The sequence below is a fragment of the Bacillus rossius genome, chromosome 1, assembly GCF_032445375.1.
Source record: "Bacillus rossius redtenbacheri isolate Brsri chromosome 1, Brsri_v3, whole genome shotgun sequence".
NCBI classification, from domain to species: domain Eukaryota; kingdom Metazoa; phylum Arthropoda; class Insecta; order Phasmatodea; family Bacillidae; genus Bacillus; species Bacillus rossius.
In genome coordinates, this window is record NC_086330.1 from 195,442,364 (window position 1) to 195,468,697 (window position 26,334).

Sequence of the window (26,334 nt, forward strand, 5' to 3'; positions counted from 1 at the left end):
GTATACATACCGCAGAACCAGACTAATCTGTGATTTGTGTGATAAGTCTGTAGTTTCATCAAATACAAACAAATAAATTCCTGCCTGCAATAAGTTTGTCAAAATTTGAGTAGAAATCTCTTTACCACAACTGTCAATCAGTTGGTTTTGTGTGGTCTTGCTAAGGTATGTAGCTCTAGAGGAAGTATGTTTAAAATGATTCTCAAGCATTTTATCTCCTGCAGATACTCTAAAATGTAAGAGCTCTTAGAAATTACCTTCGTGCAAATGTTTTCATTTGTTTCTGACTCTGACAGCATAAGCTGACCATCATCCCGATGTCTAGAAATGGAATATTCTGTCGTCCTAAGAAAATAATGGACTTCACAATGGGCTTCATTCTTAGCCTGTTATCTTGGATTTCTTGTAGGTGCTGCTGGTTCACTTTATTGAGAATACTGTCTTCAGCAGAATGATAGTTTTTGAGAAAACATTTACATGCTTGCACAGCTTCCTTGTGATATCTAGTATTATTATGTTCCTCTAAATCACAGTTTTGACCTAGCACTTTGAAAAATATTGCTAGGGCTTTCGTAACTAGTTTTTTCTTGACCTAGCACTGAGAAAAATGTTGTTAGGGGTTTCGTAACTAGTTTTTTCAGTTTTACAGTTTTTTGACCTCCTGCAACATTCCTTACAGTAAACCGTGGACAGTACTTGCAATAAAGTCCCTGTTTGGATGGGGAGAAAACTAGCCAGTTATATTTACTGAGGTGATTGTGGCCCAGAAATCTTCTCACCTCTTTACCATTCTTGGTGTGTACTGATTGCGTAAACTTGTAATTTGGAGGAGCCTGCCTAGGATTTTCTAACAGTTCACTCTTTTGAATGTTATCTATCATTTTTCCGATGAAAATTCCAATGTTATTTACAGCTGTTTCTGATAAAAATTTATCAGCTTTAGTATTTTCATCACAGGTTGAAGATCCAGGATCTGGAACTGAAGAACTTAAGAAATTCACTAAAGTAGGGTCTGCCATTGAGAGTCTGCAGGCATCTGTGAAATCATCTGCAACTACTGGTGTCAGTTCCATCGAAAGTTTTGGAACTGATAAATCCACTTCAGAATATGATGATGGCTCAAGAGGTATTGTCACCAAAGAAGCTGGTACTGATGAATCCGCAACAGAAGACTTACTTAGGAAGTGCTGGCAAGAAAAATGATTTTTTTTTTTTTGCATTTCTTCGCCGATCCTTGTCTTTCCTCACTTGCCTGTAAAACCAAGCAAGGAAGTAAAATCAAGTCTTAAATTAGGTGAACTTCAATTTTCCTGAGTATTTATTGTTTACAAATTTATAAGCTTACAAATGTTATATTTAAAATCGGGATCACATTTTGGCTTGCGGAAGACTTTAGAAGTGACTGTAAGTTAGACTTGTATAAGCTTGTCACATCCAGCATAATTTAATATTAACTTTAATAATTACGACACATACTTGATTTACAATATTGCAATAAGCATAATGAGGCTGGAAAAATCAATTTTCGTGGCAACCTTGATTAAAGCTTGTGAAAGCAATAGCAAACTTACAGCAATCTGTATGCGTGGAGACGAGTGAGCTTGCTATCAGAGATTATAAAAATTTTATATCATATCCTAGAGTAAACTAAAATTAAACCCTAGCTGTAAATAAGCAAAATTTTTTATTTGTGTTGTCATTAGTTATCATTAGAGATGGATAAATTAAACACAGTTCAAACAAATTGGGGATGGACTCAGCCGTTACCCGTGACAACCATTGATTGTCATTCATATTCAATTGTAAGTCTTGGTACACCTTGCTGATGAGTCATCACCATTCGCCAGATTGCAAAAATTATTTGTCAGTTTAACAACACCTTCGCTGTCAAGTTGTAGCCGCTCATCGCCAATTCGTAACAAAATTTTGGCATATTGACCTGCGCTTGTATTGTTGTGTAGGTGTACGCAAATTTTTTTTGGATAAGCTCATCGTTTTTACATTTTGCCATAAGTGGGACCTTTCAGCCATTTCAGCATGAAGAGGTAATTACATAATTACGCTCCAGATCTATTCCACAGGAACTATACTTTTTCCGGGATAAAAATTAGCCTATATTGTTTTCAGGCCTCTAAACTGTGTGCATACCAAAAATCAGGTCGATAGATCACACTTTTGAAGCGTGAAAGATGAACAAACAAACCAATAAACCAACAATCCAACAAACATACTTTCGGATTTGTAATATATGTATGGATATAGTGTTTGATTTACGTATGTAACAATATTTTACCAAATATGTGTAATTCGCATAATAAAATAAAATAATTTTTGTTGTAACTAACCACCATTTAGTGTGTTAATAATGAACAGTTGTAAAACAACTGTGCGTATATACCACGTCTCTAAAGATGCGCCAGAATAACATTGCTGCTTCTTTTCGCACGCATTGTCGTAAAAAAATTTTTGAACTTGGCGTAGGTAGTAACTGTAATTATTTTTATGTGAATAATGGATTTCCTTTAATGCATTAGCTGATTTTCATAGGCCCAGTCCACTAAAGACAGTGCTTCATTCACCAATCAGAGCTAATAAGTACAGAAAGTTACATCATAAAAAATTGTTTTGAAACCTCACAAATAATGAAACTATCCCGGGTTAAATCACTATCTTTATACATAACATAACCAAATTGCGAATTAGGCATTTCAAACTCGACCATAGTTGCAGATTATATTCTGTACTCACCATTGTTCGCGCATAAGAAGACGTTATTAACAATGCACACCTGCAACTAATAACTATGAGAAACCACTGATTTACTTTCATTTTATGATTAATCAACAGCCCACAGTGCTCTCACAATGTAAATGACTTGATAGCCATAGTAGTACTATCATAAGCCAGAAAAGTTCTGGCATTGTAGTTCTTGGTAGGTGGTGCTTTTGTGTGCTTTTTGGCTATAGTATCTTATTTTCTCTGACGGGCATTAGAGCGTGTAAATTTTGCAATGGATTTACATCACACTCTTTGTCTAAGTAACTACAGTAAAACCTTTTTGTTGCGACCCCATTTATTGCGACCACCTCTCTATTACAGTCTCGATTTCGAGGAACCGTGAAAAAATTGCCGAAAGAAAATACGAAGAAAATCGGACAGAAAATAAGTTTCTTGTGGTGAGTAGCATGTTACTGCGTTTCTCTTGCCGAGTGCCGACTTGTTTTAACTGCCGCAGCGATGTTTATTTTGACAGCTCAAGCAATTATCTTTTCCCGTGGGTTGATAGAAAAAGGTCGCTTCTCCCAGCCAAAAAAAAAAAAAAAAAATAAAAAAGGGCTACGCCACTTATTCCCCACGCAGGAAACACACTGGCTGCCGTCTGTCTCCCCCGCATTTCTCTTTCTTTTAACTTTCCACGTCTCGCCTCTCGCGCGAGCAGTAACGCAGCGACCACGCATTGAGCCGTTTTATGCTTTGTTTGGTGACAGCAGCTTGATTTTATTCGGTACAGTAGAATCCCGCCAATGTGACCCCCCTCTGATGCGTCCATTCCGTTTATACGACCGTTTTTTGAGATACCGTGAAAAATTTGAGTAAAATCGGCTGAAAAACAAGTCTGTTACACTTTGTTGGGCGCTATGTGTTCACGTTTATCTTGGCGAGAGCTGGACTGTCAACGTGGCAGTGTCTAGCCAAGCTCGGCGCGTCCAATATCGCACGAAAAGCCGTCTCAGCTGTCATGTTATCTTATCCGCCCGCACGAAAAGCCGCTGTGGTAGCTTCTGCGAGAGCGTAAGAAACTCGTCCGGCCAGCATCCTCCTCTCCTCCCACACCGCGTGTGACAAAAGACAGGTTGTATAGTCCATTCTCGGTAAAATAAATATTTTTATGGGCTTATACGACTGTCCTTCGCCGTTAATAAATACTTTATAAGTTTAAGTTATTATGATACAATTTGTTTATTAGTCACACAGCAGTTTCTGCTGAAAAATCACTAATACCTCGAATTTTATTGAATAGAAAAATTTAGCAGGGCCGTAAATATATTTAATTTACTGCATAGTTACTTTTTCATCTGCATTCCAACGGTTTTTTTTCTTCTTTTTTTTACGTTGCGAAGGGACGTGGGAAAGATAATTGCTTGAACTGTCAAAATAAACATCGCTGACGGCAAGGGCGGGAGCGCATCCTGTCGGTCTGTCACTGTGCTTATCTACTCCAAAAACATGTCACAGCATTTCAGGATAGCATTGTTCTTATATCTTTCGTTTATAGCCGAAAGTTTTCTACCTGATCCACACAAGTTCCTTCGCCACGTTTTGAACGAAAATAATGGGAGCGCGTCGTTTGGCCGAAAATATTTGGCCTAAAACTGTTTCAGAACATTCATTTGGCCTAAACTTTTTTTACCTAAAGTCATTAGGCCTAAAATTATTTGGCCTAAAGACGTTTGGCCTAAACATATTTGGCCTAAAACCATTCAACATAAATTTGTTTGGCATAAAGTCATTTGGCCTAAAGTCATTTGACCTAATATTGTTTGGCATAGGGTCACATGGCCTAAAAATATTTAGCCTAATTTTAGGCCAAATTATTTTAGGCCTACTGGCGGGTACCCAAAATAACCACCAGCCGGCTAGCATAGCCGAACTCGCGTGATGCGAATTCCTTTAGCGCGAGTATTTTATGTATTTGGATATATTTAGGGCCGGGGGGGAGGGGGGGGAATTGGCCCGAATTCTCTATTGCGACCATTCCGTTTATAAGTCTGTTTTTCAGAAAACCGTGAGGGGTCGCATCAGCGGGATTCTACATTCCTTTTCATAGGACCCTTGCTATTAAAATACATTTATATTTAAGTTTGAAAGCTTGTAAATTCCTTGCCAAAGATGACTAAACTCGAACTTTGTGTGAAAAGTGACATATTTTGACATACTTTTTTTTGGGCGTGGTTTAGTGGGGAGGGAGGGGTCCGAAAATATTTACAACGGTCTTACCCCTCCCTCATAATAGCCCAATTTTACGGGAGAGGGAGGGTGAAAAGAGCATTTTCTCACTGAAGGTTTTTCAAAGGGGAGCGAAGTTGGGGTGTTATAAGGGAGGACACTAGATGGTTTGTGTCTGGGAGGGATGAGCTAGTCTTGAAGAATTTTACCGTGAGGAGGGAGGGGTGAGCTTATGCGTCATGAAGCCGCTGCCGCCAGCCAGCCAGCCAGCCAGCCAGGCGAGCTTCGTGTGCGCCCACTCGCGTTGCAGAACCTACTGCTGCCATATTTTTAAAGGAAATGTCCCATTATATTTTTGTTATTCTTACATGAACATTATTGGAAGTATTAAAGCCGACAGAAAAATACGCTGTGTGTTCAAATTAACAGATTTTAATGATCTTTCATTTCATTTTTTTTTAAATTTTTTTCTGATTTTCACATTTTGGTCAAAATGTCCAATTTTTTGACGGTTCCCGAGAATGTATTCGTAAAATCACTGCTTCGTTAAATCTGGGGTTCATGACATCGGGGTTCTAGTGTATTTAACTACGGCAAGCAGAAAACGTACATGTAAACTAACCAGTAAAAATAAACTGTCTTTTGACATCTTTTCTTTAGAGGTGGCCTGTAGGGCGACGGGCTTGTCATGAAGGTTGAAGTGGGTTTAAAGCGAAGCCGTCTAGCATTGTGAGTGACAGCATCCTGCCATTGTACAGCTGGTTTCTTAGCGAGTAGCGGTTGGTGGGGGGAGGGGGGTGTTTGAAATGAACTGAAAATTTCGGAAAACATCTATTACGACCCTATTCCTGGGAATCGTGAGGGGTCGTTTCAGAGAAGTTTGACTGTAGTTACATTGAATTTGTTACTAATAAAATTGTTGTGCATTTGATTTCTGGTTAAAAAATGCCCTTATTTTTATAGCACTGCAGTAAAATAATACTTTAGTAAGTTTGGAAAACAATTTCTAGGAAAATCAGAAATTATCAGGGTTCAGGGGGGGTGGGCATGCCGCTATGTGCCCCCCCCTGGATCCGCCAATGGTTGTGAAGGGGAAACACATGTATTTCTGTTCTTGCAAGAAGCTCTGTGTTTAACTGTTGTGGTATGTGCGCAGACTGCACGAGTGTCACCAACTCCTTCACGCTGTTGCACAGTGCGGCTGTGCAGCTGGGGCATATAGTCACCTGCAAGTTCGATGAGGCTGTTCGGGCCGAGGATCTGGCCTCTGTGGAGCGTTTCTTCAAGATCTTCCCTCTTCTTGAGATGAAGAATGAAGGTCTTGATAAATTCTCTGCGTACTTATGCTCAAAGGTAATGTCTTTTAAAAATAAAATTTAAATTCAGTTTTAATTGTAATCAAGTGACATTCACAGTGTGTTCTGTGCACGTAATCATTGACATACTTTCCTGAGATGAGAGGGCTAAACTGGTTATTGACCGATACATAATTTGAGCTCTTGAGTCCCACCAAACGGGTCATGAGTTCATTTCACTGCGAGGTTCTATTGTCTGTATACTTACCTTGCGTAGTCGTGCCACACAAAACAATGGTGCAATAAAATAACAGCAATTTGATAAGGATGCAGTCCAATTGCAGCGATGAGAAAACAAACCTTCAGCACGTGTGAGCACAAATTTTAGTTATTGTTGTGCATAGATGCTTATGTGTATTGCATTGAAAGAACAAAAAAAAATTGAACTTTTAAATTTTAATTTTTTTGAATGAAGGTAATTATTGTTAGTTGTTTGTCAATGCTGCACATTACACAATCATTAAATTATTAATTAAAGTGCTAAAATGAACTAAGCTAGTGTTGATTTTGAAAATTATTTTTTTTTTTAAATACAAACATTTTAGCACTTATTCTTATTCTTATTCTTTTCTCATTTATTTCCTGTTGTCATAGTTGCATGCAATGTACAGTCTGCATTTATGTTCAGAAATGTGTAATTAGCTCGGTGTTGGGCATGCAACCGTGTATGAGGACTGACTCAGCTCGTTGAACTGGTTTAATAATCCAGAGTTCATGTAGGAAAGTGGTGAGGTGCTGCATACAGTACTAGCTTTCACTGCAGTGCCGATGTTAGAAACCACAGCTGTGTTCCAGGCAGAGGGAAGGCTTGGGTTATCGGCAGCCGGCTGTCCTTGACCAAGGCTGGATCAGTAGGGTGAGGGAACACTGCAGCACCCACCACATTCCTAAAGTAGCCTACATTTGGGAGGGAGCTGCTATGAATCCTACAGAAGAAAATTTGAACACTAGATTAATTCATTTACTTAAATACATAGTGTTGAGCAAAATTATAAAGTTTTTGATGGACATGGCAGTATTCCACTATTCTCTGTATATAAGTGTCAACATTAAAAAAATAGACTACCATCAAAAGTAAAATATTTTGGAGATAAATTTTTAAATTAAATATGTTTTCTGAAATATATGTTGTTTTGAATTACAAATGTTGTTTCTAAAGTTTAATATGTTTAATATTTTTTCAAAAATGAAAAAAAAAAAGTGACATGGTAATATAGCAGAATAAATGATATGCCATGGGTGTAGATCCTGGGGTTGGCCAGACACCCCCCCCCCCCCCACCCTCCCTGGAATTAAGAAGCGTCTCATTGAGGGGGCCCTCTTGCGCTTGCAAAATCCAAAATCGTTATTGTGAAACAGGAATGATAAATGTAAATGCCAAAACTATGTTTTATGAAAAACTTTTATATATTTTAAAGTATTCTGCTTATTGCCTGCATATACAGTAAAAGTCCGTTATAAAGTAAATTTATAACGGCGCCAAAAGTTAATGTTATAGCGAATTTTCGTTATAGCCAAAATTTAAAAAAAAAATATCATTTTTGTAGCATTTTTGAAATATATTATTTTCTCGCTTGTTTTTACTGTTGAAATTCACAACAAAAGTAAAGGAAATATACATAAAACCTAAATAACATTTTTAAGTTATATCAGCACTTGCCGACTGCGAAATATGAGACCGCGTGGCCGTGATAAGGCCGTCACGCACATCGTGGCTAAGCGCACAGCTGTTTGTTTACATGGAGACGGGCGGGCGAGGTCACACAAGGTCATGCCGGCCGCTTCCTGTCGCTTTGACCGCAGCTGGTTTGCTGGAGACATGTGCGCTAATCTGATGATGATATCGGGTGCATATTTGCGGAGTTTTGAATACAAAAAAAAATTTAAAAATATTTCTAATTACCTTGGACAACCATACAAATTATATAAAATAATTTGTCCGACAATTGGTCAGTAACACAAAAATAATCACTTGTACAGACCCTTTGAAAATAACACAAATTTAAAAATCACTTATTAAAAAACGAATCAATTTTCGTTTGCCTTGATTTCACTAGACTTTCGGACAAAATAAATGACTGGACCTCTTGGAAGTTCATCAAATCTTTCGTCGTAGCATTTGTATGCTGATAAAAATGACTGATTGTGTCAAGTGCCTCCATCATTGACAATTTCAACGGAACAGATACGTCAATTGGTTCGTGGTAATTATTGTCATCATCTTCAGACGCCGCTTCGTTCTGATTAGAAAAGACGAGCTCGACAAGTTCCGTGTTCGTCAACTCCCCGCACGCTTACGATGCAAGTGTGAGACGAGTTATGCTCATTTACTAGAGCTGTAGCAAACCGTATGTATTCTGTACTGAGTAACGGGTGCGCCATCTAGTAACGAGTAACAAAACGTTACATACGGCTGCATCTCGTTACTCGCATTTTTCGTATGTTTTAGCATGCGCGTGCATATTCAATGAATTTACGTTACTAAGAACGATGTTTGTTTATTAAGTAAAGTATAATTTGGAAATTCGTCGTCCAAGTTTTTTACTGTTTATTAAAGGTATTGTGTGTGTAGACAAAGTTTGAGATTGGAACAGAAACAACGTAAGAAAGTATTTTTGACAAATTAGAAATATGTATGTTTTTGTTTTTTAGAATCACATATTTTCACGTTTGTTTTTGTTCTTATCTTAAAAGAGATAATATTAAAAAGCCGCTCTAATGAGATTTATTTGTTTCTTGGTTAACAAAACTTGTTAATTATTAAATATTGTCAATTGTTTATATTCTATTTATTGTATTTACGCGACATCATACTGTACGCGTACACAATACGACTCAATTCGTTGCTGCAACATAACATAGCATGTTATGCGGTATCAGAAGTAACGAGTAATGTAACGATACAATAGTAACGAGTACTAATTGTTATAGTAACGAATACATACGGGTACACTTTTTATCGTTACTTTTACACCTCTATCATTTACGGGCTACAATCGGCGTGATTCTAAATAAGTAATGCTCGCAGTGGGGCCCTGTCTTGCTTTCGTCGCCGCGAGGCAAGCTATGCTCGCTGTGGGGCCCCACCTTGTGTGGTGTTGCCAAGACGGCCACATCAGACATCATGCGCATTGTTTCTTGCCGGACGCGTGGAATTGTGCGAAGCTGTTTTTCATTTATTAAGGAAATTGTAGATGTTTTCTCATTGTTTTAGAGCAAAATTACAGCTGTGTAATCTATCGCTATAGCGAAAATGAGCCCACGCTGCATTCATTATTTCAGAAATTTTTATCCTATGCAGCATATGCAAAACTGATGGTGCCGATGGCAATTATCGTTATAGCGGACTTTACGTTATAAACCGTATTCGCTACAACGGACTTTCACTGTAGGTCAAAATATGGGCAGTATACAACATACAAGCAACATATCCAGAGATGACTTGTGTCAGTTAAAACCCACGCCTAGAATCATGCTGACCCCCTTGCGAATTTCTGCGGGCCCCTCTTGCGAATTCCAAGATTAGCACCCCTGGAATATGTCATTAATTTCATACTCAAATCTAGAAAAAGTATCTTAATTACATATTACATTTTGAGTTTGTATTTAGTGTTGACAGTTTTTATTTATAATGAAGGAAGGATGGAATTCAGTTTTAATGACATATTCAAAATCAATACTTATCTAGGAATGTTTTCGATAACATTGGAACCTTATTATAAAGTATTCCACTTAGGGATTGATCACTTTTAAGTAGGGATGGGATATTCGAATCTTGGATTCGTTGAATATACCGAATCCTATGGATTCGAGGATTGGTAGGATCCGAGGTGGGATTCGAGGTGAGTTTCCAAGAGTTTTAGGTAGTAATTGAAAATTGTAGTGCTGGGTGAAGTTTGAAAATTTTGAACCGAAACGAAACCTTACGCTCAGTTCGTTTCGGTTCGAAACCTCTTAAAATTAGTGTTGTGCGAGATCTCGAACCTCGAGAAAAATTTCGAGAAATATTGCATTCTTGAACAGCGAATGAGAAAAATAATTTCTCGAAAAAAAAAACGAGAATTTTTTTTGGTACCGGTAACAACTCAATTTGGTATGGAAACTAAAAGAGATATTAGACTAGCCGATAGTCAACCATCCAAAACCATATCAATAACCGAAACTGTGAATAAAAATTTCATATGAAATTCCAATTTATCCTGAAAGAAAAACTGCCGTATTTAATTTTTAAATTACGTCAGCGTAATACATAATAAAATACGTTCGAACCTAACCTACAAAATTGGTTTTGTTTACATACACGTTATTACGGTCAAGTTATTAAAAGCATGCATTACCTTTAATTTAGTCATAATATTTTGTTCGGTAATGTTTAGTAGCATACTGAAATGTTGATTATTACGGCAAAATACAAAATTTACTTTTTAACGAACAAATGGGAATGGTGGTCATGCTGCCAGACGGAGTCTGCTTCGCTGTTCCGTTTCTTATTTCATTTCCAATAAAAGAATGCGCAAGTCATGTGAGTGTTAAATGGACTGGAATGGAAAGGAATGGATTGAACACGCAGAACAATTCACGCCCTTGTATTACGTAAAATTACGTGAATGTGTGTGTTTAAACCCGTTGAAAAGGCAGAATAAATAGTATGTTCATCCCATTTCCTTTTCCACCTTTGTTTCACTCAGTCGTAAGACGTCACGAGTAATGAATCCCGCCAAAGCCTCCCTAGTATCAATTTCTTTGTTTTCATTACAGTACCAGAGTTTCCCGTTTACGCGATCTACTCTGCGGGTATGAATAAATGTAATGTGATGCCTGTAAAATGTTATTAGGAATATGAGAATAATTTCTTAATACTGCTTTATCTCCAACTGCGGCGTAACCAAGTGGAAAAAAAAAGTGTTGCGGGAATATAACAGTTTAACAGAAGTAAACTTTGTTGTCAAATTAAACTTTGATTTTACAGTAAAATGGAAGATGTGGACATATCAGTGTGGCAGTATTACACAAAAAGTGGCGATAAGTCAACGGGAACATGTAACATTTGTAGAAAAGTTATCAAAACGAAGTCCGGAAATACATCAGGTCTACTGAGACATCTTTCACAGCACTCTGCCATAAAAATGAATTTGATGACCTTCAGAAACAAAAATCAGCACAGCCTAGATTTTCTAGTGTATTTGGAGAACCTGTGCCCAAACAGCTTAAAATAGAGGATACATTTAAATGGTCTCCAACTCATGTAAAAGCTGCAGCCATCACAAATTCAATTGGGGAATGGCTGGCTGATGCCATGTTACCTTATAACACAGTGGAGAACACGTCTTTCATAAAAGTTCTTGGTACTGCACAGCCTCTATACAGAGTACCTAGCAGAACAACGTTTTCACGCAGTGTAGTCCCCGGCTTGTATCTTAAAGTTAAAAAAATGTGAGCAAACAAGTGGAAGATGCATTGGCAAGTGTAGCTTCCATGTCTTTCACATGTGACTTGTGGACTTATCTTGCCAATGATGCGTTCATGGCAGTGACATACCACTTTATCAAAGATTTTACCCTCAAGACTTTTTGTCTTGGTTGTCATCACTTTCCGGGAGGTCACACTGATGCTGCCATTGCAGATAAGTTTACTTCAATCTTGCAAGAGTGGAACATTGTCAAATTAAAAGATGCAATACCCCTATATGTAGTTACAGATAATGGTAGAAACAAAAAGCTTGGTATGTCAATGTGCTGTGTAGAACTTCTTCAACTTCAATGTTTTGCACATACATTGCAGTTAGCATTTAATGATGCACTGAAGGAGACTGATGGAATGGGCAGCATGTTGAAAAGAGCTAGGGCAATTGTTGGACATTACAAGCATAGCTCCAGTGCTACCGAGAAATTTCATAAAATTCAAACTGAATTTGGACTGCCAGCACTGAGTTTGATCCAAGATTGTGCGACTAGATGGAACTCAGAGTATCTCATGCTCAGCAGGTTACTAGAAAATAAAGAAGCACTTGCATGTCATTTGGCCACTCAAAATATTGACAACTTAACAGTCTCTGAATGGCAACTCGTTCAAGGGTATGTCGAAATTTTGAAACCGTTATATGAAGCCACAACTGAATTATGTGCAGAACAGTCTCCTTCAGCTTCAATGGTAATACCGGTTTTATTTTCTGTGACACAATATCTCGCAGGTTATGTAAATAAAAATAAGGGAATAATGGGAGCTGGTGTGGTGTTTGCTAGAGCACTGCTTCAGTCTTTGAAGGCGAGGTTCCCTTTGTTTGAGAGAAGTGAACCATATTACACTGCCATGCTAGTAGATCCACGATTCAAGCACGTTGTTGTACCCAAAGATGAAAAAATGATGGCAGTTGAGCATTTGAAGCGAAAAGTGGAACAAATTTCGCCTTCACAAACAAACACACCAGGTAAGCTCAAGTGTTGAATTAAAAATTTTTTAAGGCTTCAAATATTGATCAATATTAAATATTTTATGAGTAACATGTATGTTTCAGGACACTAACTTCAACATTACCTACATTAACGTAAAAAAAAAAACATATTTGTCATACTTACATAATTTTTGAATGCCTACTATATTATTTTTTTAACAATGTGTACAGCTGTTTAAAGTTTGTATATCTACAAAGTGTGTATTTATTGAGGTTGTCAAAATGTTATATTTAAAGCAAAATATGTTCTCTCTGATTCAGAAGAACCTGAAGCTCAGCAAAAGAAATCATCTCTCTGGAATGCATTCAATGAACTGGCACAACAGGCAGAAAATAATGGCAACATGGAAATGTCAGACTTCTTTCTTTGCCTACTATTCCAAGAGCGGATGACCCCTTAAAATGGTGGAAAGAGAAGGGCAGTAGTCTTTACCCCCAATTGTGCAAAATTGCAATGCAGTTTCTCGGGATTCCTGCGACTGAGGCAGCCAGTGAACGAGTGTTCTTAGGAGCTAGGAACATTGTGAGCTGCAGGAGACAACTTCTTGCTACAGAACATGTTTTTCTCCATGAAAATAAAAAAAGGATGTAAAAATAGTGTGTTTAATAATTCAAGGTGTTTTCTTCATAATTTGTTATTTTTATTGATACGATTATTGTTATTATTAGTACAGGTTATTTTTATTTCTTCTTAGATGATTTCTTGTTGATGCTTATCATCACAATTAACATGTTAGCTACTAGACTTTTACCTAAGTGAGTGAATGTTTATTTATAATTAAGTGTAGGCCTACATAACGTGTCGTGCATGTCAGTTGTGCACAGGCAACTAAATTGTCATTCTATATGATAAACAACAGTTTTATGTACAGATACAGAACAATATATTTTGAAAGTGATATCTACAGTAAATCTTGATTATTTAAAAATTTCTCATTCTCGTCTCGTTTCTCGCGAGAAAAATATTTTCTTTCTCGAAAATTTCTCGAGGCCTAAATCTCATTCTCGCACAACCCTACTTAAAATATATTCAAAAAACCGAACGTTTGTTTAAATAAGTTACGTTTTTATAATTTTCTAACCCCCATTTGAGACCATTCACAAAACAGCACATCAAAATTCCATTAATTGTAATATTCCGACTTTTATCGCATAATCGTCGCCTCAACAGTTTCAAGCGCAGACAAAATAAAAATAAAAATTATTAATCGTCGCATAACTCGCATAGCATTTTTTCATATAGGCGCGCTTTGTTTTTTGTTTACTTTAGAGAATTTTGTATGCATTTCTCGTACTACGTAATATAAACTATCGTACAAATACCAAAGGTATTGTATATTATACCTTTAACTATAGTGCGTGTACGAGAAGTGTTGTAAAATCACCAAAGATTGTGTACCCCATACGTTAAACTAAAGCGCGTACGAGAACTCTCGTATTTTGGCAAAACTAACGTGATCAAGTTAACACAAGACAAATGCGGTAGGAAATGATTACTAGAGCTGGGCCGATGCCGATCCCCGATCGTAATAATCGGCCGATTTTGTTTATTTTGCCGATCATAATGATCGGCAAAACGTAGCCGATTATTTGAGCCGATCATTGGTCTCCTACTGCAAACTTATAACATTGAATAATTACCTATACCTAACAACTTTCCATGTTTGTTTACGGTACTTAAAGGGAAGAAAATTTGCTTATTCATCGAAAAATAATAGGATTTAATAATAACCACACACGAAAAAAATATACCAATAAAGTAAACAAATACCGTAAGTTTTATAAACATTGAACAGTTACATACCTAAGTATCAATTTCCACGTATATTTACGGTACTTTCGGTAAAATAATTTTCCATTATACTATTTGCAAAGTCATTTATCACTTACGAACCGAAAACTATGTATTTGTTTACCATTTACGGTTAATATTACCGGAATGGCGAATGGCGACTTGTTTAGGTTGGTTATGTGACGCCAGAGATTAGAGTGACGCGCGTCGCGCGACGGAATTCGTACGGATTAATGGCGCTAGTAGTCTTGTGGTTAGTAAACTACTCTTCGGGAATTCATCTATTTAGTTTTTTCTCGCTAAATATGGCCTATTGAAAGTTTTGTTTAGCGAAATTTATATTCTTATCCTGTTTAGCGGGAAATAGAGCTTAACTTTCTTTTGTATAAAACCTGGTTGATGAAGAGTTTTGTTTCCCACAGTAGAACCTCGTTAATCCGTGACGCGCTAATACGGGAATCGGATAATCCGGGACGATTTAAAAGTGCAGAAAAAAAAGAGAAGCTAAAATTGTCAGCGCTTAAAATTAACGTCACGCGGGCCGGCGGCCGGCAAACAATGCAAGCCATCGCGTGGGCGCCAAACTCTGCAACGCTGTTTGTACCGACCCTTTGTGTCCCCCCCCCCCCCCCCTTTTCAGCTGTCACATTTGTCACTCTTTAAACTTGAGGGGGATGTCCTGCCTTCTGCTTCCCGTCTCCCGTTTGTTCGAATGTTGTTTCACGTGCTGCTGAGTTACTTTCCGCCCGCCAACGCACGGCAGGCGCCTGGGCCCTGATGCTCGAAATCGTTCGACTTCATAGACCATTCGAGTCGAGTAGAGTGATGAACTCGCATACGACTTGGTGTGTTCGACATTTGCTATGCTCGAGGTGCTACTTGTCGCATGCGACTTACACAAAAGTCTTCGAGACGGAGAAGTCGAGTGGATTGTGGTAATTCGGAGAGAACTGTGAATTTGTCAGGATGGCTACTCTGCTCGTGTTCCAACTGGCCAATCAACGATCGCCGTTTCGTTTGTTGTCGTGTTTGGTAGGAAGAAGACAAACTCTTTATCAAAACATTTTTTTTTATTTTGCCGTGTGTTCGTGAATGCCTAATTAATTAAAATGGTCGATTAGGTCAGGTCAGTTACATTATAAATACTTTCAAACTAAACTGACATTAAAAATAATATGAATTAATTTTAATGGTTGTTCAGTTTTAAAGTATTTATAATGTAGCTGACCTGACCTAACAAACCAGGACAAAGGCTGAACAGTAGGAACTCACGTAATTTTTTTTTTTTACTTATTACTTGCGCAACAATATCAAAGTAACAAATAAAACATTAAAATTTGAAACGTTAAAAACTCGCCTAAGTTAGAGGCGGGTACAATTCCTTTGCCATTAGTAGAAAATGATGTAGTCGTTCACGTACGTCGCGAAAAAAAATAATTCACACTCGTAAACAAGCAACAAGGCTGAACGCCGCATGAAAGCACAGGTATTGTGATGAAAATTAAAAATTCGATATCTCCTAAAGTATTTGGAATTTCTTATCTCCGCCGGGTTTAATGAAAAGAGGAAGTTAAAGAGCACAGAATAAAAGTATTTTCGGAATTTAATTTTTTTAAACAAATATCGCCCAAATATGAATATTAAAAAATTCGATATCTCCCAAATTATTTGGAATTTCTTATCTCCGCCGGGTTTAATGAAAAGAGGAAGTTAAAGAGCACAGAATAAAAGTATTTTCGGAATTAAATTTTTTTATTTTAACAAATATCGCCCAAATATGAATATTAAAAAATTCTATATCTCCTAAAGTATTTGGAATTTCTTATCTCCGCCGGGTTTATTGAAAAGAAGAAGTTAAAGAGCATATAATAAAAGTATTTTCGGATTTTTAGCATTTTGTTTTTCGCAAATACCGCTACTCTACATATTTACCAAAATGAAGACTAAGTAGCCTTAACTAGTGTTGTGTTTACAGTATTGTAATGAACATGTAGGCCTAATTAACCATTAATGTTCAGTTTGGCGTTAGGGAGCAGGCTACATAGGCTAATTTTAATGTGGATACACACAAGACATAGACGTTCACTTGGAACTAAATATGCCAGGCTATTACCACTGTCACAGGAACAAACCAAGCATTTTAACATAACTGAAATAGGCCTACCTATTTAAACCTGTATAATGCTTAAACAGAGGGTTTACTATGTTTATCTTTGATTAGCTATTTATTGTAACTGGTAACTTAATTCAGGTATGCTCCAAGGAGGGATAAACTGCCATTCTGTGTTAATGGTGCTTTAGTGTTTGACTTCAGTCAATAATTATATTAAAAATGTACTACAGGCCTAACTGCCTTCTGCATAACATTGCACTCTGACAGCTAACGAACCATTTGTTTTGTCACCGAAACTACACATAAGCAAGCACATAAAGATAACAATAGGGCTTCTTTGGTTTTTATAAGGTGCTAACAATTACTTTAGTTTCAACAGAAAGTGCAGTTGTACGAGAAGGTGCCGGCATAACCTCTTCCAGACTGCTAATCAGGTCTCCGGCACACCGCTTGTTAAGACGAAATAACTTAACAAATTTGTTGTCGTCCAGTTCAAACGCATCCTTCCGTTCTAGGAATCGACGAGGGTTTCTAGCTGCTTCTATTTCAGCTAATTCAAGCTCTTCAATGTCCAAAACATCCAACCACTCCGCCATTTTCACTGTTTTCGTGACTTTTCGCATTCGTAATGGTTATCTCATTCGAGTTGGACCCCTCGGTTTCCATTCCGAACACTCGAGTCGCACACGAGTAAACTGGAACAGTTCGTGCATACCAAAGCATCAAACCGATCGGAAAAGACCACTCGGCTGGCAACTCGCATACGACTTAAAACTCCAGCATAGGGCCCCTGGCGAGTGACGTGTCTGTCTGGCATTCGGCTGGTCGAAGGGGTGGAGGGGAGTGGGGAGCTACCCAAAATTTATTGGTCGAAGGGGTGGAGGGGAGTGGGGAGCTACCCAAAATTTATGTGTACAAGGTCAGCACGATCTTATCTTTCTCTCTTCGGCTGTTGTAAATGACCGTGAACTAATGGCTAGGCAGTGCCGTATTTTTTTAAGCCGAGACAACAATTCGAAGGCGGCCCTTACCGTTAACCGATTATCCGGGTTTATTATTATTATTTTTTTTACAGAATTTCAATTATCCGGGCATCGGCGGGTCCCAATGAACACGAATAATGGGGAGTTTACTATTTTTATCCATCTGCTGCCAAGGCGCAGTAAGCCTCGGGAGATGTTACGTCACATGACCTTGGTCTTAACCCAGCTGCACGCCGGTGTCTGAGAAGCTTGACAAGACCTTCCGGGCTTACCTGTATAATCGCTAGTCCGTGAAATTTATAATGTCGTGATTTTTAAGTAATCATGTCAATGAAAAGTAGTTTTGTCTGGGAATATTTCACCGTTTATAGTGATCCGTCAAAAGCAATGTGTAATCAGAGGTACTTGAAAGGCTCTAATCGGCTCAGAAGATCGGCAAGATCGGCAGCAGATGATCGGCATCGGCATGATCGGCAAAATAGGTGATCGGCCCAGCTCTAATGATTACGTAAATTACGAATTTTAAATTACTGGGATGTATTTATTTTCTTTGGCTTTTTTGGTTATAACAGTCAGGTACTGAAAATATTAATTTAATCTTGTGTATTAAAAGTACTGGTCCAGTAAATTTTACAGTATGGTACTAAGTTGACTAGCGTAGTCGCGGTAGCCATCATTACTTCTCGTGTTTTCTTTTTTCCGACGCAAATTTCAATAACCACACTTCTTACGTTACGTTTACAATATTATTGTTCTTGAGGTAATTTGCGATGAGCAGGCTTACGTCGTTTAAGTTTTCCAAATGGAGAAAAGATAGGTAATAACCACCCAGATTACCCAGAACCACCCCAAAAAATGTCTAAAGTTTCTTCTGACGAGCAGCCAGCAACTGCAGTCAGTGGGTTTTGTAATGTAGATAGGTAACTTAATTCACATTCGACTTTTTTTTAATGTCCTATTAAAAAGTTTTACTTATTAAAAATGTTAGGTTATGTCTTTCACAAATATATGTTATGTGGCCTTATGCTGAATGTTCGTCATCTTTATAATATTATATTTTTTTTAATGTAGGTTAGTGTACACTGAAAAGGAAGATAGTCTTTTTGAAATTTAGATGGAATTTCTTCATGAATTAAAAGTTGGTATATATATAAGCTAAGCTATATAATGTTTTAATTTTACATATGGCTGGAGAACCTTTCTTTCTCACCACTCAATTAAAGACCAAAATGCTGGTCTTCGATTCATTTTAATTCAAAACAATTATTTCTGTATGAGGTTCGGTTCGGCTCTGTTCGAAACCAGAGAACTGAGGTTCGTCCAGCTCTAGAAAATTGTATACCTAAACTATATTATAAAGGTAACGGAAATAGCACAAATCTAAGATAAACTACGCTACATTTTGTCAATTAGCATAACTACTCGATCATTTCCAATCTTCAATAATATAATATTGCAGAAAAAAACTTAGCTTTTTTAAAATGGTGTCTGTTATACAAACGTATTTTATTGAAAACATAGGAAGGATTAATTTAACAGAGAATTAGACAGATGCAAACTTACGTGTGTGGTTTTTGAGGTTATTTGTTTCTATTTTATATCAGGTGTATACACTATGTACTTATTTTATAATTTTATAAATACACATGTGACTCTTTTTAATACATAGGCCTTTGTAATTTTTTAAAATAAATGTGTGATTTTTTTTAATAACATGTGGTGAAGTTTAGTGTGGGACTGGGATTATAGATTCAATGACAAACACTGAGGATTCGAACAAGGATTTGGATTCGACCAAAATGTGGTTTCGTACCCATCCCTACTTTTAAGCAAATTGTATTTTCAGATTCCAAGATGTTTTATTTTTAGTAATAGTTCAGTATTTATAACTTAATTACTAAGAACTAAAACTGTGGGTTTTTTGAGGTAAATTGTTATGAGATTTTACTGAAGCAGTAGGTGTAAATATTATGAAAAATACCATGTTATTTAGCTATTTTCCGAAAACCATTTGTTTCTTTAATGTTTGTTCCCCAACATGACAACAGCTTTGTTATGTAGATTTATTTGTGACAGTAATAGTAATTTGCTATATACTAGGGATGGGAAAGTCGATCCGTCGATTCTTCGATACCCCGATTTTTTGATACATAATCGATAATCGAGGATCGGCGAAAATCACCGATTATTAAAATTCTGCAGGATGTAGACGTAAAGTGCTGCCTAGCAGCGGTTCATCGCTGTCGTTGCAGTAATTTTAGTCAGTTTTACAACTAAATAAATAACCATAAACGATATAATAAATAATAAATGAAATATAACATAGCTTACCACAGCTCAGTTGCCACAATCCCGTAAGCGGGAACGGAGGTTGGCGATTTCGTACTGTGCATTTAGGGTTATTTATTTATTAACGCAGTGTTATCGTATAAAGAAATTGTAGCCCAACTTTTACTTGCTGAATACACCCACATTGGTAGCCATGTGCACAAAATTTCAAGATTCTACTGAGAAGTGTGCCACGTTTTCTACGTTTCTAGTATATTTATTCACTTGCGTTGTTGCATATTTATTTTCGTCAATGATTTTTTTTGTTAACCAGCATTTGTCTATACATGAACTTTCACAGGTTTGCCAACTTCCGGTACAGATCTTATTCTCAATTACTTAACGATAAAATGCAAGAATAATGTGGCCATAGCCCGTAACATTTTACGAGTTACGTATTTTCCGTAATTTATTTAATAACAGTAAACATTAAATCACCAGTTAATTACGCAACTTAAACATAAAATTTCAATGGACGTTTTTGAAACACGTTTTCATTCCAGTAAGTTACCAGTACGGCAACTGTAGAAATTTTCTTACATGCTTTTGTTTCCAGTGATGCTTCTTTGTTTGAATGTTGGGTAATGTTAGCGCAATACGAATAGTAAAATAACATTTTTATTTACGTGATGTCTAGTGAAGTGTGGAAATACTTTGTCATCGACCGACAAAATTCTGGCTACGCAATATGTCAAATCTGTAAATGTACAATCTCACGTGGCGGTAAATCTAAAACTACAACAAACATGAAAAAACATCTCGAAAACAAGCATGGGAGTTACGTTCATGAGACGAAGAAACAAAGGCTACATTCATCGGAATTGAGCGAGATTGAAGAAAATGAAATAGATGATAGTTCAGCACAAAATTGTTCTTCAGAGACAACCTTGCCATTGTCATCAAATTCAGATGTTAGGCCTACTGCTACTGATTCATCGAGAGGCAGCGGTTCAGTGTCCCCGAGGCATGCTGAGAAAGTTGGCCAAACGAATATTTCATCAAGAACACCAAACCAGTATAGGCTAACTCCTAAAAGTCAATACCAGCCTACATTACAATCATTTATTGATAAAACTGCACAATTCAAGTCCACTGATCCTCGTGCAAAATCAATAACTCAGCACATAGGTAGAATGATGTGCTTAGACAATCGTCCTTTTAGCATGGTTGAAGACAGAGGATTCACAGAATTTGTCAAATTCCTTGAGCCTAGGTATGTTTTGCCCAGCAGAAAACATTTTTCAAATACTGTTGTACCACACATGTACCAAGAATGTAGGGAAAATGTGAACAAAAAGTTGGACGAAGCTGAACATGTGAGTCTTACAACAGATATGTGGACTTCAACAGCCAATGACGATTATCTTGGTCTAACTGTGCATTTTGTTGATTCCAATTTTGTCTTGCAACACCTCAACATTGGGGTTATTCCCTTTCCTGAATTATCTCACACAGGGAACAATTTGTGCAATTTTATCACAGAAACACTTGAAGAATGGAAGCTGCAATCTAAAGTTGTTGCCATTGTAAGAGACAATGCCAGGAACATAACTGCTGGCCTAGAATCATCCGAATATGAACATCTGCCATGCCTAGCACATACCCTGCAGCTTGTTGTAAAGGAAGGGCTACTGAACAACAAGAATGTAAATAATCTGATTGCCAACGGTCGTCGCATAGTTGGCCATTTCAAACATTCTTGTAAGGCGACAAAAGAGTTAAAGAAGGCTCAAGCCACGCTGAAAATGAAAAAACATAAACTTATCCAGGATGAACCAACGCGTTGGAATTCATCTCTCCATATGCTACAGCGCTTACTTGAGCAAAAACAGTCTGTTTCTTTAGCATCAGCAACTCTGCAGTTACCTGTGACTTTTTCATCAGCAGAATGGAACCTGATGACAAATGTAGTAAACCTTTTAAGTATTTTCAACCATGCAACATTGGCTGTAAGTACTCAGTGTGTGACAGCCTCAGAAGTCATACCTATAATCAACAGTTCTACTGAAGAGCTAAGGAAACCAGCACCTACTGGATCAGGTGTACAGGGCATCAAAAATGATATGCTTGCTGCCATAACTTTGAAGTATTCTGATGTTGAAGAGAATATGTTGTACGCAGTTGCAACATTACTGGACCCACGATTTAAACACCATGTTTTTGTGCAGGACGGTAATGTCACAAAAGCGAAAGTTTTTTTGATTGAAGAAGCAAGAAAAACTATCTGTTTGAAACAACCTGAAACTGAGGTAAGTTAGGTGCTAATTTCCTTGTAATTCATTAAGTGTATTCTTATTTGTCTACTTCTGCTGTTTTATGTTGACACATTTGTTTGTTCATTTTTAATTTTTAATTTTGAAAATTTTGTTGCTTTTCTCTCAGTCTGTGCCGCAAACATCCAGCCAAGCAATGGAAAGCCATGGTATGTGGACATTTTACTCAAACATAATGAAGACTGCCCCAAGTGTAAGCCACATCGCATCAGTTGAAGATGAGATTAATGTTTACTTGGAAGAACCTATTCAAAATTCAAGTACCAACGTTTTCCAGTATTGGAAAGAAAATACCAAGTACCCATGTTTAAAAAAACTGTCAAAGAAATTTCTTTGCATTCCACCTTCAACTGTACATTCCGAGCGATTATTCAGCACTGCAGGACTGATTGTTGATCAGAAACGGAACCGTTTAGATCCTGAACGAGTCAAAATGTTGGTTTTTTTAAATAAGAATTTGTGATCTAATAAGAATTTAGGATCTAATAAGACTTTGTGATCTAATAAGATGCTTTGCCAGTTTTCATTTATTATTTTAAGAACTTTCAATTTTATTTTGTCAAAAGTGTTGTTTTTATGATATTTCACTATGTTGTCATTTATTTCAAAGGTATAAAGATTGAATTTGGTAGTTTCTGGTTTTTTACAATATTTTTAATAATCACAACTTTTTGTGGCTATTTAAAGTTTGATTGATAAATGTTAATGATTGTACATTTAGTAATTAATATACTATTTATTAAATTGTATTCCAATGAAATTGTTAGTATTTTGATGACTTTACGACAATTCACTTTTTATTAGTACTACTGACCTATTACTAAATTACGTATTCTCTTTTCAAAATTACATATTCAACTGGATTAAACATAATCCACATAAAAAATAATGCTTGCCCTACACATTACACATTACAGAATAGTAATTTCAATTTCTTTATTTCAAGTAATGTAAAGTTTTGTTTTATGTGTTAAATTTAATAGTATTTATTTATTATTTTGAAAAATGCTTTTTTAGTGTATTCGATAAGTATGTTTACTGATTCCATTGTAACTTATACTTCAATCCCGAAAATGAGAATCTATAACTTAACCTAATTGATTGGAATCGATAATCGATAAGAATCGATGATCGCAACAAGACTCGATAATCGGTATCGAATCGAAAATTTTGAAAATTTCCCATCCCTACTATATACTTTTACTGAATACTTTTTCAAGGAAATGTGCATTATGTATCATGGCCAATTGTAATCTTGCAGCTGCAAGACACTTCTGAAAAAAACTTGAAAGTTGCTCTTGGGACGTCCAGCTCAGATAAGCGTGCTAATGTCATATATGCTGACACATTAACGCTTTTGTTCGAGGCTATAGCACGAATTATTGAGATCCATCAGCCACTTGTGGAAACATACTATGGTAAGTCTGAGTCTTGTAAGTTAAGTTGTGTGTGTACTAGTTTAACTACAGAAAAAAATCTAAGATAATAAAGTCATTTATTGCCAGCTTCAGTTTTTCTGTGAATTTCAACTTATCACAGATTTTTATGCCTTATATCATTTCATGAATCACTGTAAAAAAAAAATCCTACCACTGCATGAAGTGTCTTGTTTAGTGCATTGAAGAGGTTAACATATGTAAGTGACTTGGCTATAACTGACATGGTTTCAGTGTCCTACTCTTTCTTCACTGAAAAAAAACAAAATACCGTATATACTCGTGTATAGCGCGCCCTTTTTGCCCTCAAGTAAAGGAAAAAAATCAAGAATGCACGCTATACACGGAAAAAAAAAGTTTGTTGGGGGGAGGCAGGGGGGAGGAGGAGTGGTAGTCGTTAACTGCCAGGTGATGGGTGACCCCACACATACACACGAGCAACGAGGCCTCTCTTTCACACACACACACACACACACACCCACGCACGCAAGCTCGCACATCATGGTCTCTCTTGTTTATTTTAGACCTCCCCCTCTACAGAAAGCCAGCGCAGCAGCTAGTAACAGTGCCGGGTGGAGAAATGCCACTTCGCCACTTGTCGCCTCCAGCGAGCGAGCTTGACGAGGGGGGGGGGGAGGGAGGAAGGGAGGGGGAGAGATAGAGAGAGAGAGAGAGAGAGAGAGAGAGAGAGAGAGAGAGAGAGAGAGAGAGAGAGCATGTTGTCACCAGTCCCCCGCCCACTTCCTTCGCTCCCTCGTTCCAGCAGCTACCTGTGAGTCATCTAGTCCTCCGCGCCAGCTTAGTAACGGTGAAGCTTAGTAACGGTGATGGGAATGGTGGTGTTTAGTCCTGTTAACTGTCAAGGTTACTTGATGGTCATAGTCCCGTTCCTGCCTGCCTCCCTCCCTCCCTCCCTCTCGCCCTCGTACCAGTTGTGACGATACAGCTCTTCATTATCTTCCGTCTACACAGCAGAGATTAGCTTGCTCGGTCGTTTCAGATGGTACGGTATTCCACAAAAATTTCGCTTTCAGGTGGAAGAGTATTTAATTTAAGTATTTTCCTGACACATCACCACACATCAATGTAAATAATCATTTGTTTCTTAAGCAATAACTTAACAGGTACCACATAATGTTAGTAAAATTTATTTATGGGAAAAAAAGTTATAAATTTTTTTCTTTCGAATTTGTTGCAAAAATCGTGGTGCGCGCTATACACGAGTAAATACGGTTAAGTCCTGCAGTGATAGTGAGAGTTGATGTCAAGGGTGAGAGGTCTTGTGAGGAAGTGTGTCGGAGGTACTGTTGGATGGGCGCCACCACGTGGGAGTCCACACGATCCTCTGGCTTAAGATTTTCTTAGGGCTTGATGTTGCCTGTATGGATGCTAGACACAATTCCCCTATATTGTCATTTAAGGATCTAGCACTCTTACAGTGCCTGGCACACTTTAAAACCTAATTACTGTGGATTTTATGACCTCTCATGTGCCTTGATCCGCACACACACTCCCACATGGTCAATCATCTACACAGATTGTGATGCACATCTTTATTATTATCGTGTCCCTTCCAATACATGCGCACACAATTGTGTATGATACTGTGAAATAAATTGCAGCATGGTGGCTGTCTCATGCTACATGCTTGGTTGGTGACAGTGAGAGGCACAGAGAGAAGGAACACGTCTGCTGTCTGGCGGAGGGAAGCTGAGTCCGGCGATGAGATCTTGCAGGCCCCCGGCAGTGGCAATTAATGGTTACAACTTCTTAAATTCTAAACTAGGGATGGCTCAATTTAATCCTCAAATAGCATGTATTCTAAGGATTCAGTATTAGAGGTATAAACATTGAGACATGTTTACATGTTTGTACTCATTTTTGTATTATATTTATATGTTTACTTTGTCATTTAAATAAGAATAATTATTTTTTCTTTCGTGTATTTAAGTACTGAGTTGTGCATAGCGTGACAATCCAGGCTTATTCCATAGCATATCAGTTGCTATTCATGTTTGGGATTTTATTATTCTTTGCTGTATATTTATATTCCATTTATTACTGATTTCGCTTCACTGCACTCGTTAGCTGTGGTCTTTGAGTATTAACTCTTTCGCCAAGTAGGAAGCGAGGTCACTTAGTCATTCTTTCTAGCCTAGATGCTCGCTGGCTAGCGATTTTGAAAAAACACTTACTTAAGTATTGGGCTTCGGATTGAGAAGACGTCCTCTGTGCGTGGGGTGGTCCTTTAGTCTAGGGATCCCGTGCAGAGAATGGGAAGATATGTGGCTACTGCGAATTTATGTAGCTTTGCAAGTATTAAGTCGATGAAGTCCAATTTTTTATCATACGGACCATAGGGAGTCGTGTTTCGCAGTTATTTACACTACCGCATCGGGCGAATATCTGCCTTTGTGCTGCGTGACTTCCAGTCAGTTATACAGCTACCATTCCTGTATACACTGGTGAGACACACCCATTTTAAGGAATTTTCAACTAAACCTATGCGGAGCCAAGCAGAGTCGCAATCATCAATAGTTTTTCTGGGTCGTAGTTCTAGACTTTCTTTCACAGCAAGAGTTGGCGCATATCCTGAACCGGCTGGGAACAAGACCAGAGGTCCTAGAAGAACGGAGTTTTTATTTGCCCTCCTCTG

The 26,334-nt window shown here is 37.5% G+C and overlaps 2 protein-coding genes across 10 annotated transcripts in view; both read left to right on the forward strand.

Annotated features, from left to right (window-relative positions):
• Positions 1-26,334, forward strand: part of LOC134527202 (conserved oligomeric Golgi complex subunit 4) — a 235,313-nt gene that overhangs the window by 45,359 nt on the left and 163,620 nt on the right. For all 9 annotated transcript variants that reach the window (XM_063359664.1, XM_063359663.1, XM_063359659.1 and 6 more), the window contains 2 exons: positions 6,104-6,300; positions 23,504-23,660. In XM_063359664.1, the coding sequence (XP_063215734.1) occupies positions 6,104-6,300; positions 23,504-23,660 (354 nt within the window). The remainder of the gene's footprint in view (positions 1-6,103; positions 6,301-23,503; positions 23,661-26,334) is intronic.
• On the forward strand, positions 17,538-23,495 carry LOC134527203 (zinc finger BED domain-containing protein 4-like). The gene is made up of 2 exons (XM_063359667.1): positions 17,538-22,218; positions 22,352-23,495. The coding sequence occupies exons 1-2, from the start codon at positions 20,599-20,601 to the stop codon at positions 22,703-22,705; spliced, it is 1,974 nt and encodes a 657-aa protein (XP_063215737.1). The 5' UTR covers positions 17,538-20,598; the 3' UTR covers positions 22,706-23,495.